Source organism: Lissotriton helveticus, chromosome 8 (assembly GCF_964261635.1).
Source record: "Lissotriton helveticus chromosome 8, aLisHel1.1, whole genome shotgun sequence".
Taxonomy (NCBI): domain Eukaryota; kingdom Metazoa; phylum Chordata; class Amphibia; order Caudata; family Salamandridae; genus Lissotriton; species Lissotriton helveticus.
In genome coordinates, this window is record NC_136069.1 from 419,976,317 (window position 1) to 419,992,117 (window position 15,801).

The following is a 15,801-nucleotide window of genomic DNA, read 5'->3' on the forward strand; positions in this document are numbered from 1 at the left end:
CAGCCCGGACCTTATAACCATGAGGTCTACAATTTATCTGAACCGTCCACAACCCAACACACTCAGAGTGTCTACTCCTAAACGGGGGAACCACCGCGCACTTTATCCAGAAGTGGTATCGCGATATGAACCTAGGTGCCTTCCCCCCATACTTTTAAAGCTATGCCGAATTACTCACATGCCTCGTTAACATCTCTAAAGCCTTATAAGATCCCAGAGAGAAAGAGACACAAACACATTGGTTCCAGTGCTGGGCCATTACTGGAGAGGACAATTCAAACTCATTGCTGCCTGGGGGTATTGTTCCTAATTAATTCCCAAGCGTCATTAAGTCTTGTTACTACCTAGTAGGCGTGAGCGCAGTTCACATCATTATACAACATTACGGCAAGATTGTGCATAATTACACAAAATGCAAATCCGTCAATTACCATATTTTGCTTTTTTTTCTTTGCAAAATGTGCCTTTGCGTAAGTTTTTGCACAAGGAAGTATTTGAACAAAAACATGGCGAACAGTACCTGCAATTCTCTTGTTCACGTGCGGTAAATTTTTGCAGTGAATTGCCTGATTCACAGTAAATCTTAACTGTGCATTGTGCGTGATTATGCAAAGTGGTGTCAGCATAATTTTGGACATTTTTGCGTAACAAGTGTAATACAGTTTTCAGTTGCAGTTTCATAGTTTATTGTATGATTGATTAAAATCGTTACAATTTACAAAAAGGTAAAAATAACATAACATACGCACTTGGAAAAAAACACCCAAGCGAAGTCACACTCAATGGAAAAACGGCTTACGGTTATTAAAATTTAAAACAACACTAATAAAACACATGAAGTGTGAACTAAAGTGAAAGTACTAAGCCACAGACATATAGTGTAATACAAAATCTAGAAATTACACAAATGTCAGCGTACTTTAAATTTTGCCCACACTGACTGCCTAGGTACATTTGTTAATTCATTGCTTCTTTCAAACATTTTTAATGGGCAATTGATGCCAGAACACGTCACGCTTCTAAGCACATTGATATTAAATACGGGCTGAAGGGATAGAGATGCTAGTGCCCAGGATCACTCATATTTTTACTCTAGGGCCGTTAATGGTCATTAGTGCCTGGGGTCATTAACGCATGAAGACATTAAAGCTTCTTTCTGCTTTGGGCCGCATACGAATATTAACGCAAGGACCATTAAGGTTCCTTACGGACCTGTCCCATTCATGCTCAGTAGCTAGGGCCATTAATGGCCATTACTCAGTGCAGTCGTTAGTGCCAATTAATGCAACAATCCATGAATAAGCATTCATGGCCCATTGCTTCCTATCTGAGATATTGTTCCTCAGTGGCGGCTCCTCTGCTAAGGTGGAGGAGCGTAGCCCTACTTCTTTTTAACAGTGAAATAAAGGGAAAATATAATGTTGACTTGCGTTATTATCATTTTATTTTGTCCTACTGCAGCAGCTTTGTGGGCTGCTCTGGTCACAGAGCAGGGCAGGGGAGGAGTGGTAGCACCCTCCTAAGTGTGCAATGACTGTTTGGCCGGCGCCTATGGGCCGGCAAAACAGTTTTGTGCACTTCACATGTTCTCCATGCAGGCTGCATTACAGCCTGTGTGGAGAACATGCCCAGGCTCCCAGTCAGTGTCTGAGCGCTGAACCAGTGCGCTCAGACCAATCACAACGCTGCTAAGGCAGCGCTGTGATTGGCTGACTGAAAGCCTGGGTTTGATTCTTGTTCAGGCTGAGCGAGGGACCACGGAGGAGAGACGCGGCGAGAAGGTATGTTTTTTTCTTCTATTTTTAAATACCCGCTTCTCCCCGCGTCCTCACCCCTGCCCCCCCCTCCCACCCCCCCCACCTCCAATCCGTGCCGGCTGCTGCTGCTGTTCCTTTTCACTTTTTAATCTATTGATGCTGGGGGATTCTGGTTTCAACTGAAAGAAATCCAACCAAATTCACTGGACAAAAGTTTAATTAAGGTTCAGTTAAGAATGATGCACGTACAGCGTTTGTTGCTATGCCGATAACATCTATCCCATGGTACTGAATGTTCCTTATATGACACGGTATGGCTGTACTCTGCAAATTGAATGCTTGTAATTAATATTTTACATTTAAAACTGGGAGTCCATCCACGTGTAAGCATTAGCGATATTATTGATATGGTACGTGATAAAACTGTATTTCTGAATTAATGTGTGTCATTAAAAACAGCAGTTGGCGCGGGGGAGTTTAAGTCTGTACTTTAACAGGTTAGTTTCCCTTCTTTTGAGGCACTGTGTTCTTTGCAGCATTAACTTCTTGACAACCATACACACGAACACACACACACACACATATGTATACATAAACAACTACGTAGAAGAGAGAAAAGGGATACATAACAAGTAACCATATATGTATGTCCGTATATTGTCATTGAGGGATTATGATGACATTTTAAACAACAAGAAAGCAGGTCAAGAAGTTTGAAAAATGTTACCAAAACCGCAGATGTCAGTTTAGGAATATATTACATAAGTTACCCGACATGTGTTTTTTATAATATGTTTATTTTGATGCAATTAGTCTGAACTGAATATTTTTTGAAACAGGATAAAGTTTATGGAAAAACGTAGATGGAATACAGGACTACAGAGTTTGATTGTCAGTGGAAAAAAGAAACTGTGTAGTTTGTATACAATGTTTCAGATAAAAACAAGCCTTTGCTCAGTTTAAAATGACGCATTCTGGCTATCAAAATCAAAAATGACTAAAGCTACTGTTAGCAAGGCAGAGCCTTAACTGCGATTTTAACGTTAAGCTTTCATTAACAGCAGGGGCGTCTCCCCCGTTAGAGCAGAGAAGCGTAGCCCCACTGAAATGACCATGAGATGAAAAATAAAATGGTAATGAAGTGAATTCATTACCATTCTATTTTTCATCACCCCGTCCTGAACAGAAGGGGGTCATTAGGATGGCGGGCGGACTTTGTCCGCCCGCCATCCTATCAGGACATGGGACCATCCACTGTAAGGGCAGGGGTCCCATGAGGGCCATTAGGATGCGCCCACCACAGTGGCGGGCGCATCCTGCATTCCTGTTATTGTGGCGGGCGGTGCACTCAGCAGCGCCCGCCACAATGCCAGGAAGGCATGTTGTGCACTTCCATGTGAGCAACATGGCTGATGCCCGATGGAGTTGCTAGACAACTAATGAGGAGATTGGCCCTGGTTTCCCCCTCGACCGTCACCTACCCAGCCGGACATCGGACACGGTTCTTCCACGTCTCCCGCTATGGCTCCTTCCTCCCCTTCTTTCCTATAAGTTCTCTCAACGTCATGTTTGTTTTACTTTCCCTTACTACGGAATTTATAACTCAATGCTTCCTCTGTTCTAGTGCTCTGATACCTACGAGTAAAGCCAGCGCTTTTTAAACCTTTTGATGTACCGTCTAATGCAACGTTTCCCCTGGTTTTGCGCTCTGATACCTCCGGGTCTAGATAGCGCTATATAACCTTCGCAAATCAAATAATCTAAACTGGTTTTTCCTGAACGCTGAGACCTGAGCAACATGACTGATGACCGTTGGAGCTGCTTGACAGCTAATGAGGAGATGGGCCCTGGTTTCTCCCTTGACCGGCACCTACCCAGTCGGACATTAGACATTGTTCTTCCTCGTCTCCCCGCTATTACTCCTCCCCCTCCCTCCTTCGAATTACTGAAACATTGTCTATGTGTACTGTACTTTACTATGCTCTTTTAACTGATGTAACCTGTAACGCAACGATTCTAAATGTAAAGCGCTCTGATACCCTTTTGGGTCAAGTTCGCGCTATATAAAACTTTATAAATAAATAAATAAATAAATGGCAGGCACGGCAAGGTGCCTGCCATGTTGTGCATGCAACTGCAGGGGGGTACCATAGGTACGCCCCATGTGCACCTCCCCCATCCCCCAGAGTCCCTGGGGGTCCGCAACGGGCCCCCACAAGCATTTACCTCATGCCTTTCCGTGGCGGCAGGCATGTTTCCGCCCCCATGATAATATGGCTGGCGGTGTCTGACAGACACGCCACCATATTAAACTCTTTTCCGCCCGGTGAACTTGTTGACCGGGCGGAAAAGCGGCGGACGGTCTTTCCGTCTGCCGTGGTCCCCCCTGCCATAGTAATATGGCGGTGGGAAATGGGTGGCGGGTGGGGCTGGATCTCGGGCGGATCGCCACTGCCATGCGGTTAGTGGCGATCCGCCAGAGATGCCTCTTGCGACGGCCAGCCACACATGCACACTTTAAACCTCTGTAACCCGGTGGTCTTAAGGCAGCTGGCTTAGAGAAAGCGAAAGCCTCCAGCGGTCTTGTAAGCGCTGATAGAGGCAGCTACTTTTGCTATGAAGTCATGTCCACGAAATATGGAAAATACTTAACTGGGACTTTTAAAGTATGCGGTTTACATTACTCAGTTGTGAGCAATAAAATCACACACACTTTGCAAATTAATATGACAATAATGTATGCTGGCCCTGAATATTTGAGGAAGAAATGTACCTGGTACTCTCCATCTAGGAAACTCAGATCCTCTACTACCAGATATTTGGTTGTCCTTCAGTTCAAACAAGCTTCCTGGGGAGGTAGAAGCTTTGTCACACAAACTGCAAAAAAGTGGAACTCGCTCCCGCTACAACTGAAGAAAAGCTCGACTCTCCTTTCCTTCAGGAAATCCTTTAAAACCTGGCTTTTTATCAACTGAGTTATCCGTCTCATCGTTAGACAGAAGCAGCACCAACATGCCTCCGGGCATTCGTGCATTCTACAAATTTAAAAATCAAATCATGTAGAGGTTGTGCAAACATCCACTCTACATATATCTTTCCCAATCAATATACACACAATCCCCATATTATACTTTTGAAATTAACATCTACAGAACCTTCAGATGAGAGGAGGCAAGCTGCATTGACAGCTCATTCACAAATATATACTTGTGAACGTGTTTAGATGAAACAAGCATTGTGAAAACAGTTTATTGTTGCGTTGCACATTTATTAATTGGACTGAAGCTATTGTTTTTTTATTAAGTTGACGTTCTTCTCTCCTTGCTGTCATCTTGCATCCTTCTCACGTGTTAAACTGTATTGGACCCATTGCGGTACCCTCTTGCTTCAAGGCACATGTATCAGGAATAAGTACTAACACTAAACTTAATTTAATTAAAATCATTTTTCTACAGTTTGATCAGTGGAAAAACCTTAAACATTCATCATGTACCTCATTTTCCAATACCCACTAAATTATTGTGATGTGATACAGTATTGTAAGCCTCCATAGTAGTGGAGAAAACTTGATTACTACAAATCTGCAGTAATTTTCTTTTTTTAATATATAATCGCCTCTTTTTACTTGCTCTCCGCAGTGGACTAAATGGATGCTGCTAAAAACGTAACTGTACTACATATAATTATAAATGGAAAATGAATACTCATATCCATCTTACCAAGACCTCCAAAAATGTAAACATCATACAGAGCAATCTCAGTTTGAAAACTCAAATTGAAGAAATAAGTTGTTTCTTTAAGGTAGCATTGGCAAAGCCAATAGGTTTTGTCAATGCAAGACCTATTGGCGTTGGCAATGTGTTTTAGCCATGCTGTACACCCGTGTGGCTGCTGTTCAGCATGGCTAAAAGTTAGTGGCATGGAATGGGGTGGGGCGAGGTAGATTGGAGTGTGGCAGATTGGTGCAGAGTGGAAAAGGGTAGATTGGGGTAGAGTAGAGTGGGGTAGGTTGTCTTAGAGTTGAGTGGGGTTAGAGTGGGGTAGAATGGAGTGAGGTGGGTTGGGGTAGATTGAAGTGGGGTAGATTGGAGTGGGATAGTTTAGTGGGTAGATTAGCGTGATAGATTGAAGTGGGGTAGATTGAATTTGGGTAGATTGGAGTGGAGAGGGGTAGATTGGAGTGAAGCAGTGGGGTAGATTAGAGTGGGATAGATTGGCGTGGGATGAGCTAGATTGGGAAACAGTGGAGTGGGGTGGGTTGGGTTAGATTGGAGAGGAGCATATTGGAGTGGAATGGGCTAAATTGGAGTAGGGTAGATTGGGTACATTATAGAAGGGGAGAATGGAATGGAGTGGGGTAGATTGGAGTGGGGTAGACCGGGGTAGATTCGAGTGAAGTGGGGTAGATTGGGGGAGTAGGTAGATTGGGTAGAGTGGGGTAGATTGGGGTAAAATGGGGTACACTGGAGTGCACTGGAGTAGATTGGGAAACAATGGAGTGGGGTAGTTTGGGTTAGATTGGAGCGGAGTGGGGTAGACTGGAGTGGGGTAGATTGGAGTGGGGTGGATTATAGAAGGGTAGAATGGAATGGTGTGGGGGTAGATTGGAGTGGAGTGAAGTGGGATAGATTAGGGGAGTGGGGTGGAGTGGGGCAGATTGGGTAGAGTGGGGTAAATTGGTGGTAGACTGGAGTGGACTGGAGTAGATTGGAATGGGGAAGTACAGTAGATTGAATTGGGGTACATTGGGGTGGATTGGGGTAAATTGGAGTGGCGTGGGATGGATTGACCTAGGGTAGATTGGAGTGGAGGGGTAGATTGGAAGGAGTGGGGGAGATTAGAGTGGAGTAGATTGGGATAGGTTAGAGTGGAGTATATTGGAGTGGGGTAGATAGGAGTACTGTATATTGAGGTGAAGTGGGATATATTCTGGTAGATTGGAGTGGAGTAGGGTGGATTGGGAAGGAGTGGCGTGGCATGGATTGGGTAGAGTGGAGTGGGGTAGACTGGAGTGGAGTCAACTACATTGGAATGCCAACGTAGCGCGTGGGTCAGTTTGTATTCCAGTGGTGCGCGCTGCAGTTTATTATACAGGGTGGCGCGTGGCGCTGTTTGTATACCATTCACGCAGGGCCGTTTGTAATCCAGTGGCGTGCATTGCTGTGTGCCTGCTTCTTATTACAGTCTGTGCTTTGTTTTTCAGTGGTGCTACTGCGTTGCATTCTAGTCGCACTTATATAATGCTTCATGCTCCGATTGAGGCGTCGAAGAGCATTTGTGGGGAGGTAACATTCTATTCTGCGAGTATACTTTGGTGGAAGACTGCCTGTCTGTCGCAAAGCCTATATGAGTAGTGCTTTGATGTCATCCGCGCGGATCGTGTTTTTGCCACTCCCCTGTGGCGTGCATTAGAAGCGAGTGAGAGACAGGATGCTTAAGCGTCAGACGCTAGCATGTGAATGTATTGAGAGTGCGTGCATGGAGGCCTACGTGGAAGCCACAAACCATGTCAAACCAAGCCCAGCCGAGCTCAAACCAGGCCACAGCAAGCAAGCTGCTGTACTTATGCGTGGGTATAGACAAAATGTGCCGACTGATGCAGCCACCACACCCACCCACCAACTTTGGAGTAGTCTGTAGTCTACAATTATAGCCACATAGACAATGGATCAGAGGAAAAACCGAGGAAAAGAGTTGGGTGCCACCCTTGGGAGGTCATTTTCCATCAGGCCCTGTCTCTGTTCTGCAGCAGGAAGAGAACAGCCTACAGGAGCAGGTTGTATAGACCCAGCCGTGATATGTGCCTGCGGAGCCCTCCACTAGGGAGTTGTTGAAGCGGTACAAGACAAGTCTAATCCCTCAATAGCACCCACTGCAGGGATCGGTCTCTGAACTCAAGGCCCTGGTGGATTCACTCTGTCTTTCATTCTTCTGAGGTTCTTGACATGATTACCCAAGGATTTAATGGGGATGAAATAACTGGGGGGGGGGGGTCTCTCAAAGGGCCGTGGCCGATGTAATTAAGGGCGTGGCTTAAAAACATGTAAGCAAAAAAATCTGTGCTTAGCATAGTTTGCCCCCGACTGATATTTTGCTGTTTCCGTCATTACATTCAGATATATAATACAACAAGTAATATTATACCTACTACAAGCCAGGACTTTGGCATTGTCAATGATTCTTAATTGCATAAGATAAATAAGCATCAACCATAGCTTCGTTGTATAACATATTGAAAATGCTGCAGCTCTGACATGATGAGACTGTGAAAGAACTATAACGAGGCTCTTTGAAGTTGCATCAAAGGTAGAGAAGGATGGTACTGCTGCAGAGGTAAGATTTTTTCCCACCCTGAGGGTGAGGGTTAAAATGGAGTGCCCGATGGAGACCCGTCTCAGCACCTGCTGAGCACCGGCAGGACCCGGCTCACTTAAAGCCCTGTGATTACTAATGAGTTGAATAAAAATAAACATCTATTATATCAAACTAAGACACCCCAGTGAATGAGTGATTTAAAATGCTAGCATGTGTTCTGCATTAGAGCGACTTGTGCATGGTGTAAGTTACAAAAATGCATGCATGCTTCCTAGTCCTCTGGTCCCAATGTGGTTAATATTCCAGTGATGAACATCCGGGGAACAGCTGTATAAGATTCAAAGAAATGTAGGAATGTCTGCCTACTCCTCTGCACAAGTTATTCCATTTGATTCACTATATCTCCCAAGTTGCATAAATGTATTCTGTGCGATTAAAGTTTTTAGTTCAACTGCAAGTGATTCCACACAGAGTCAAGTCAAGTCAAGTCAAGAAATTTATATAGCCCACTACATACCCAGAGGGTCTCAAGGCGCTTGAGGAGGGGGGGGAGAAAACAAAGTAAATTTGCAGCAGATGCTGAGTGCCAGTCCTGAGCAAGGAATGTGCCCTTTGGCATCTGTTTGTTGTGATTAGTTGTAGGACAGTTTCTCCTTCTGCTGCATCTTGTTGGCGTGTTGTCATTCCATAAAGAGTGAATCATTTCCCAACCTAATGGTTTGGAAATGAGTGCTCTCTAATGGGATGGACGGTCTATCTACCGTTTACTCAGGCACTTCTTAAACCTGGCTATTTATATTTTTATTAAAGCTTTGGAGAGAACAGAAGGTGTCTGATTCCACATCACCCGGTTGTGTGGCGTGGCAGCTAATTGTAGTAGGAGGCATAGTCTATTGTACCTACTCTGCTGATAGAGGTGTGACCTGACCATCTTGGTGGCTTCCGTCCAGTGGCCCACAACAGGGGTGATTCACTGCCCCCTGCGTGTGTGGCATGAGAGGAGCCTGGATGCTGTGTGAGTGGTGTACTTTGCAAAGCCACACAAGAATGTGCCTCCCTACATGAGGGCTGCAATGGTTGCAGTAGCTTTTGAGGTCTGTGTCTTGTAGACCACATGTTTTTTTTTATCCTGTCTAGTTTCTGCACTGCCACCCACAGTCAGCTCACAGGCGTGCCCCATCACATACCCTCCCTGGGTATAGTGAGCCCCTCATCTACCCTGAGAATGTGAATCCCATTGGGATATATTTGTGAGCTTGCAGTGCACGGCTCTCTGACCATTGGCATCATCCTTGTCCTGCGTAAGAGATTCAAAAACACCTGCAAACCCAGAATTCACCTGACCCCCTCCCGGGCACAAGGCTCCATGACCTTAGAGCTCTTGACATCGGCTATAAGATGTAAAGGTGGCTTGTTACTACCTTGTATTCGGCATGAGCTGAGAGGGGAACAGCCATGACAACGCGGGGATTACCCCGCACTGCCATTACAACGCGGGAATTACAACGAAAGTCGTTACAGCGACTTTTGCTGGAGGGCGCAGTTGGATAGGGAATAGTTTAATTTTCTATCCAACACCTTCCCTACTGTCAACGTGGGCTGGAGTTGGAATAGAAAATTAAACTATTCCACTATCCAGCGCCCTCCAGCCAAAGTTGTTGTAACGACTTTCGTTATAATCCCTGCGTTGTAATGGCATGCGGGGTGAAAGCCCGCGTTGTAATGCCATACAACCAGCTGAGAGGATAAAGTACCAGAAGGACACCTGTATGCTGCCCAACTTTCCCCTACGCCACCCCGCCACCAGCACCACCACTGATGTGTGACACCACTCTCTGCCCAAGGGAGGCAATAGTGTGCCCTGAGATTAATCTGTGTCGGTGGACACTCATTTCAGGGGCCTGGGCTCTTTCTGGCAGCCCATTAATGTTGCGTAAACAGTACCAGACAGGTGCTGCCCAGAGTACACAACTCTAATGGACTGTCTGCGATTGCTGCCTCAGAGAAACAGCACCAGCAGTATTTAAAACAAGCATTTGCAATGCAAAAGGTCTCACATTTGTTAAAGTTAGAGCTGTTGGCGTTGAAAATGGCAATGTTTTTAGCTTTTGTTTTTTCATTTGCAGTTGAGTAATTATATTTGCAAGGCGCTATTGGCATTGGGATAAAAAAGCAAAAGTAAAAAATATTGTCATTTTTAATGCCAACAGCTCTAACTTTAACAAATTTGGGACCTATTGCACTGAAAATTCTTGTTTTTTTGTGAGCTAAAAAAATAAAATCTACACACTCTCCTCTTATATGGATACTCAGTAGGATTGGCACATAAATTCTCGCACTTTGAAGTCAGAGAAATAAAAATAAACACCAAGCTCCCCTGAAGACAGAGCATGACATTTGACCTCTGTCTTTGAATGCAGAAAATGTGACAAGATCAGAACAAGATTATGGGCCTTATTATGAGTCTGGCAGTCCATTAGTCATTTCTTTTGTTGCTATCCAAAAACCAACTGCACAACATAAAATAAAAAATGTGTTTTAAGGAATTTCTTACACGAGTCCTCTGACCCTTCTGAAAGCTGGATTGGAGAGTGCTGTTTGAATGCCAAGGGATGCAAAGCATGCTGGGGCATTGTCTGGACACTTGCGCCATGAAACCGTCTGGTGTAAGTGCGTTTTAAAAATAATTTAAACATAACTTGCCGAATCCCAGGGCCAATGGAATTATGTGACAGAGGAAGGTCGAATTATCTGGCAGGGTTTGAGTAAATTATGCGGCAAGAAAAGGCCAATTATGCGGTATTATGCAGCACAATTTGTGATGGTATTATTTCATTGTTATTTTGAAACTTGTTAACTCTGTCTGGGCATTAGGTGCACCTCATAAGTACCAGTTTAACACCTAAATATAGTAATAAGATACAAAAATGTGGCAGGTCAGCTTTTCCAAAGGGCCTTTCACTGCACAGCAAAACGTGCTGCTGCTATTTTACTAAGTTTTGGAACATTTGAGCTAGAAACAAACTTTTTTTTAATCTGCAGATTATGTGTGTGTGTGTGTGTGTATGTGTCTTGTAAAGCACACTGCTCCCTGAGGCGTCGTGGCGCTGTAGACCGCTGGGGAACCCGTCCTGGCTATCCCTGTGAGATGGTCCCTACTGGGTATCTCCAAGGTGAAACCAGGCATCCCCGGCAAATGTGGGGGGCCGTTGTAGAGATGAGGCAAGCTAATGCCCAGAGTTGCCGAGTAGGTTAGAGTAGGCACCGAGGTGAGAATTATTGAGTCCGCTGACCCTGGTCCACAACCCTGCCGCGTCAGGAATTGAACCCTGGTCCCGGGCCGTTCTCTGCTTCCGGGTCTGCAGCCTCTAACCAGTGAGCCACACCACACCACTCATTATATTGCAGATGATGTATTATGTGGCAAGTACGGCCAATATACAATTATGCGAATAGCTCCGCGGCGCACAACTGCATAGTTCAAGTGGCCCTGCCTAACGCCAATGGAAATAAATCCAGCAGGCATCTCGCTAGTGGCACGTGTTGGGTCTACTTTCTGTAAATGGTTTGATGGGGTAAATCTGACCTCCACGTTGGAAGCATGAATATATTTAAAGAACGTTGAATAAAAGTTGTCCTTTAAATGCCGAATAGCGGAAGGGGATCTCTCATAGTTTATTGAAATGTTGTTGCCAGCCTCACAGTCAGTCTTTTTAGCCTATTTAAAATCACAGGAATTATCACATAGGTGTGCAGCGCAAGATTGATACTAGTTATCGATCTTGTTGCATAGATTTATTGACCAAAAATTATAATTATTTATTATTTTATTGAGTGAAACCTTTTTAATGGAGTGTGTTAAACACAAGTAACTGCATCTTAGGCACAATGGATACAATTTACCCAGATGTTGCCGGGCACTAAGTACAAGAGGCCCATGGGCAGCTGAGATTTATACTGTCTTTATACTATATGCACAGGGTCGCTGGAATTATGAGGCAATGGAGGACCAATCTATGTGAAAGTGTTAACTAAATTATGTGGAAAGAAAAGGAAAATAATTCAGCAGAATGTGTCACTTTCTCTGGCAGCATTATTTCGGAGTTTTGTCATTTTAATACATATTAAGATAATTGCATGGGTAAAAGTTGTAGCTAGTTAGTGGGACCAGTTTGACGTCTGAATAAAGCAATCGCCAATTAAAAAGGGACTAGTTAATGGTAAAGGGTCAGCCTCTACGAAACACCAAACGTAGCATTTTATTTTGAACTTTTGATCCGTTTAAACCGTAAACAATATCACTGCGTGATTTTCATTTTTTTGTTGTTGAAATCTGGACATTACAGATGATGGACTATGTGACAAGTGCCATAAATCATTATTTGAGATGTCATGAGTATAATAGTTGACTTACTTTGATGCTTTGTTTATAACTCTGCAATAAAACCATATTTAACAAAAAAAAATCATTATTTGCATTAAAGCTATACATAATTCTGGGTGTTTTGCACATACAGAAATATGTTCCCTGGTGCAAAGTAGATGACAGTGAGCTTCTCAGCTTTTTACATCCATTTTATACCATATTCAAGATGGCCGGAACACTGGGTGCCTGGAGGTGCCGGGAGCATCTAAAGATGCACTTGAGTAAATGTGTGTGAGCCACTGAGACATCAGCCTCTCAAGGGCGAGTAAGGAAGTCCCAGACTGGCTCTGGTTCCAATGTTTATGAATATCATATAAAACGGCTGACGTGCATCACAGACTCTCCCGTTGTCCCACCACATAATTGTGACTCGCCACCACTGAGAGCCGACGAGGAACTCTGCAAAGGCTGTGACCTCAACAGCATATCCGCCCATCACACCAACATTTTTTTTTTGCCAAACAAGTATTATTTTGGGCTAGAGAACATCTTAACATGAGTGTAACAATCTACACCACATCATCAGCTTAGTCGACATTTTTAAGAACTATTTTTTTCCATAACAATCCATCACCCCTGCGCTCTCCAAAGTGTATCCCCCAAAAAGCTCATCAAAATTATTCGGCCTGTAGAGGGGCACTGGAGCCCACTTGGAATTAATCCTACTCTGCCATACATAGCATTGCCCGCTTCCTGTAGACGTGCCAATCAAATTGAAGAAATATAAACGTCATATCCTCCGTAATTCTTGGAAGGACATCCTCGGGGCACTCAGGTGATATATCCACGTCACCTCTTCCCTCGGAGTGGTCCCTCCGCACCATCTTACCAACATTTAGTACAACATGGCACACCCTCACGTGCACAGGTAACATCAACGCTAGGTAACGACCTATCAATCAATGCCAAATCTGAGAACAGTCCTCTGGAGCCAGGCCCTGGAAGCCGAACACCCCAGTGACATGAAATAAACACAAAAGTCCTTCCTTAACTCCTTACACTCACACTACAAAGATCCCCGATGGAATAGAGCACATGCAACTTTCACACTGACCACACACACCAATATTCAGTAATATTCTGGACACACCATTCCCTTCATATATGCACCACGCTTACTGTGTGGAGATGTGCAGTACAACTACTAACAGCACAACACATCAGCTGGCAAGATGACGCCGTAGTCAGTGCTTGAAATGGAAAAATAAAGGTGCAGGTACTCTGTATCAGAAACATTCTTGTTTCTGAGAAGTGCCGGTACTCTCCAATTAAAGGTATTGCTTTTCTCTTGAGAAGTGCCGGTACTCCGTACCGGACAGTACCGTCCCATTTAAAGCACTGGTGGTAGGAAAATATTCGCTGCTGATATCTGCAGTGATCTGAAGGTCACAGGTTCGAGTACCACTGAGGCAGATTCAACCTTCCTGTGAGGGCAGTAAATTGACTAATGATGACGTGTAATGTGTCGAGTGCACTAATACTCTGGAGCAGGGTGTCCAGGCGCCATCTGTCAAAGTGGAGCATTTAAAGAAGTATGAACTCTAATCACACCTTAATAGACTAGCATTACATTCTGATAAAGTGGCCTCCGTGATGTGCAGCAGCTTCCAAAAAACGCGATTTGAGGCACAATATGAAACAAGTTGCTGCTATTGTAACACGAGTGTTGTGCTGTCTGCTTTAGAGCGCCCTTCAAATGCTGAAAGCTACACCGGCGCACAATAAAGACATGTAGAGCCCCAAAAGGAACTGGCCACAACTCTAAAGATAGTTGTGCCAGACTGTAAATTTTTAATTCGGGCCATTAGTCTGCGTTAGAGTGGGGAATGTTTGGGGAAAAGTTAGAAAGAAAAAACAGAGAAATATTTTAGGCCAGGAAGCGAGCCCCCTTCCTGTCTGAGGGCGCGTTGCCATGTGTACCGTGGCGTGCGCTGGCAGCGGGGCTACAGCCAGCTCTCCGCGGGGAGGCTGAGGCGAGGGTAGCCGCAACCTCCGCGGAGCACTGGCTGAGGAGGGGGCCCTGAGGATAAGTTACAGATGAGGCGCAGGCCTCAGAAATCCACACACAATCACTGCCTCCATCGGGCGCGCAGAGCCAGGTCCACAAGCAGCAAGTTCAAGGGATGCTCTCTCGGCTCCGTTTATTCTCCTCAAGCACCGTTATAACAAAGGCAGGACAACTGGACTCTGTTCAACTTTGGCAGCCTGTTGCGCTCGGTGGGGCTCGGCGCCGGGGTGGAAGCCTCCCTTCCCTGCGTGCCGGGGCTGTGACAGGAGCACGTGCCCCCAGCGTTCGCCCCCAGGGGCTGACAGAGCGACCACCCCATCCATCGCCCAGGGGCGCCCCGATGAACGGGACCTGGCACCAGGGATGCCCGCGGTGCGCATCCTGCTTAACTCACGCCCACTCACGTCCCCTGCGACCCGCTGCCTGGACTGATGGAGGCGGGGAGTGCCCCACAGGTCTGAGAGTGGAAACAATGCCTGCCCCCTCCCCGCGCTGCCTGGCACCGCTGCCCCCTGGGAGTACCTACCCCCCTGTCTCTGCTCCGGAGTCCACGCAGTCATCCTGCTCGGCGCCCGCCTTCTGCTCCATGCTGGGGTCACCGTCCCATGCCAGGCAGGCAGCAGCTCTGGCCGCCGCGGCTCCCTCCCGTCCAGTCCCTCACCCCCGGCGCTGCTCTGTTGTTCTTCAGGGATTCTCTCTCTCTCTCTGGCGAACCCTTCCACCGGCGACTCCAGGCCCGCCCCCTCCCTCATGGTCACCCCTCCCTCCTCGGAGTCCCCGCCCCCGACATCCTCATCCCAGCCACCTCTTTCAGGGAGCTCTGACGGGATGTGTGTGTGTGCTGGCATCCCAGGTATTCGGGCACTCACATAGGACAAATCAATCAAAAGACAAAAGGACTTTCAGGCCATATATTTTATTTACATGTTGGCCAAGTTAGAGTTTCTCATTGTATCAAAAGAAATAAAATATTGGTCTCTTCACCTTAAATAAAGCTTTGAGAACTATATGGAACAAATTTGATGTATTGGATTAATTACTTTTCAGTGGCGGCTGGTGACATTTGAAAGTAGTGAGGCGTAAAAGTTCAGGATGAGTGTCACCAATTTTGTATTGTGTCCACGGTTTGAACTGACCACTCTATTGTCCTCTGTACTGGTTGGAAATGCCTACAGCCAATAGCAATAAATGGGTGGTCTGAGCACTCCGTAAGTTTAAACTATGTAAATCCAAGTTCTGCACTATTATTTTGATCAGTGTGCTGTGCCTGACAGAGTGTACCTAAACAATCAAAC

The 15,801-nt window shown here is 45.5% G+C and overlaps 1 protein-coding gene across 1 annotated transcript in view; it reads right to left on the bottom strand.

The window, feature by feature from the left end:
* FAM124A (family with sequence similarity 124 member A) overlaps positions 1-15,159 on the bottom strand; it is a 216,084-nt gene extending 200,925 nt beyond the window's left edge. The window contains exon 1 of the mRNA XM_078656017.1: positions 15,033-15,159. Within this exon, the coding sequence (XP_078512143.1) occupies positions 15,033-15,094 (62 nt within the window). The 5' untranslated portion in view covers positions 15,095-15,159. The remainder of the gene's footprint in view (positions 1-15,032) is intronic.
* Positions 15,160-15,801: the final 642 nt, after the last annotated feature.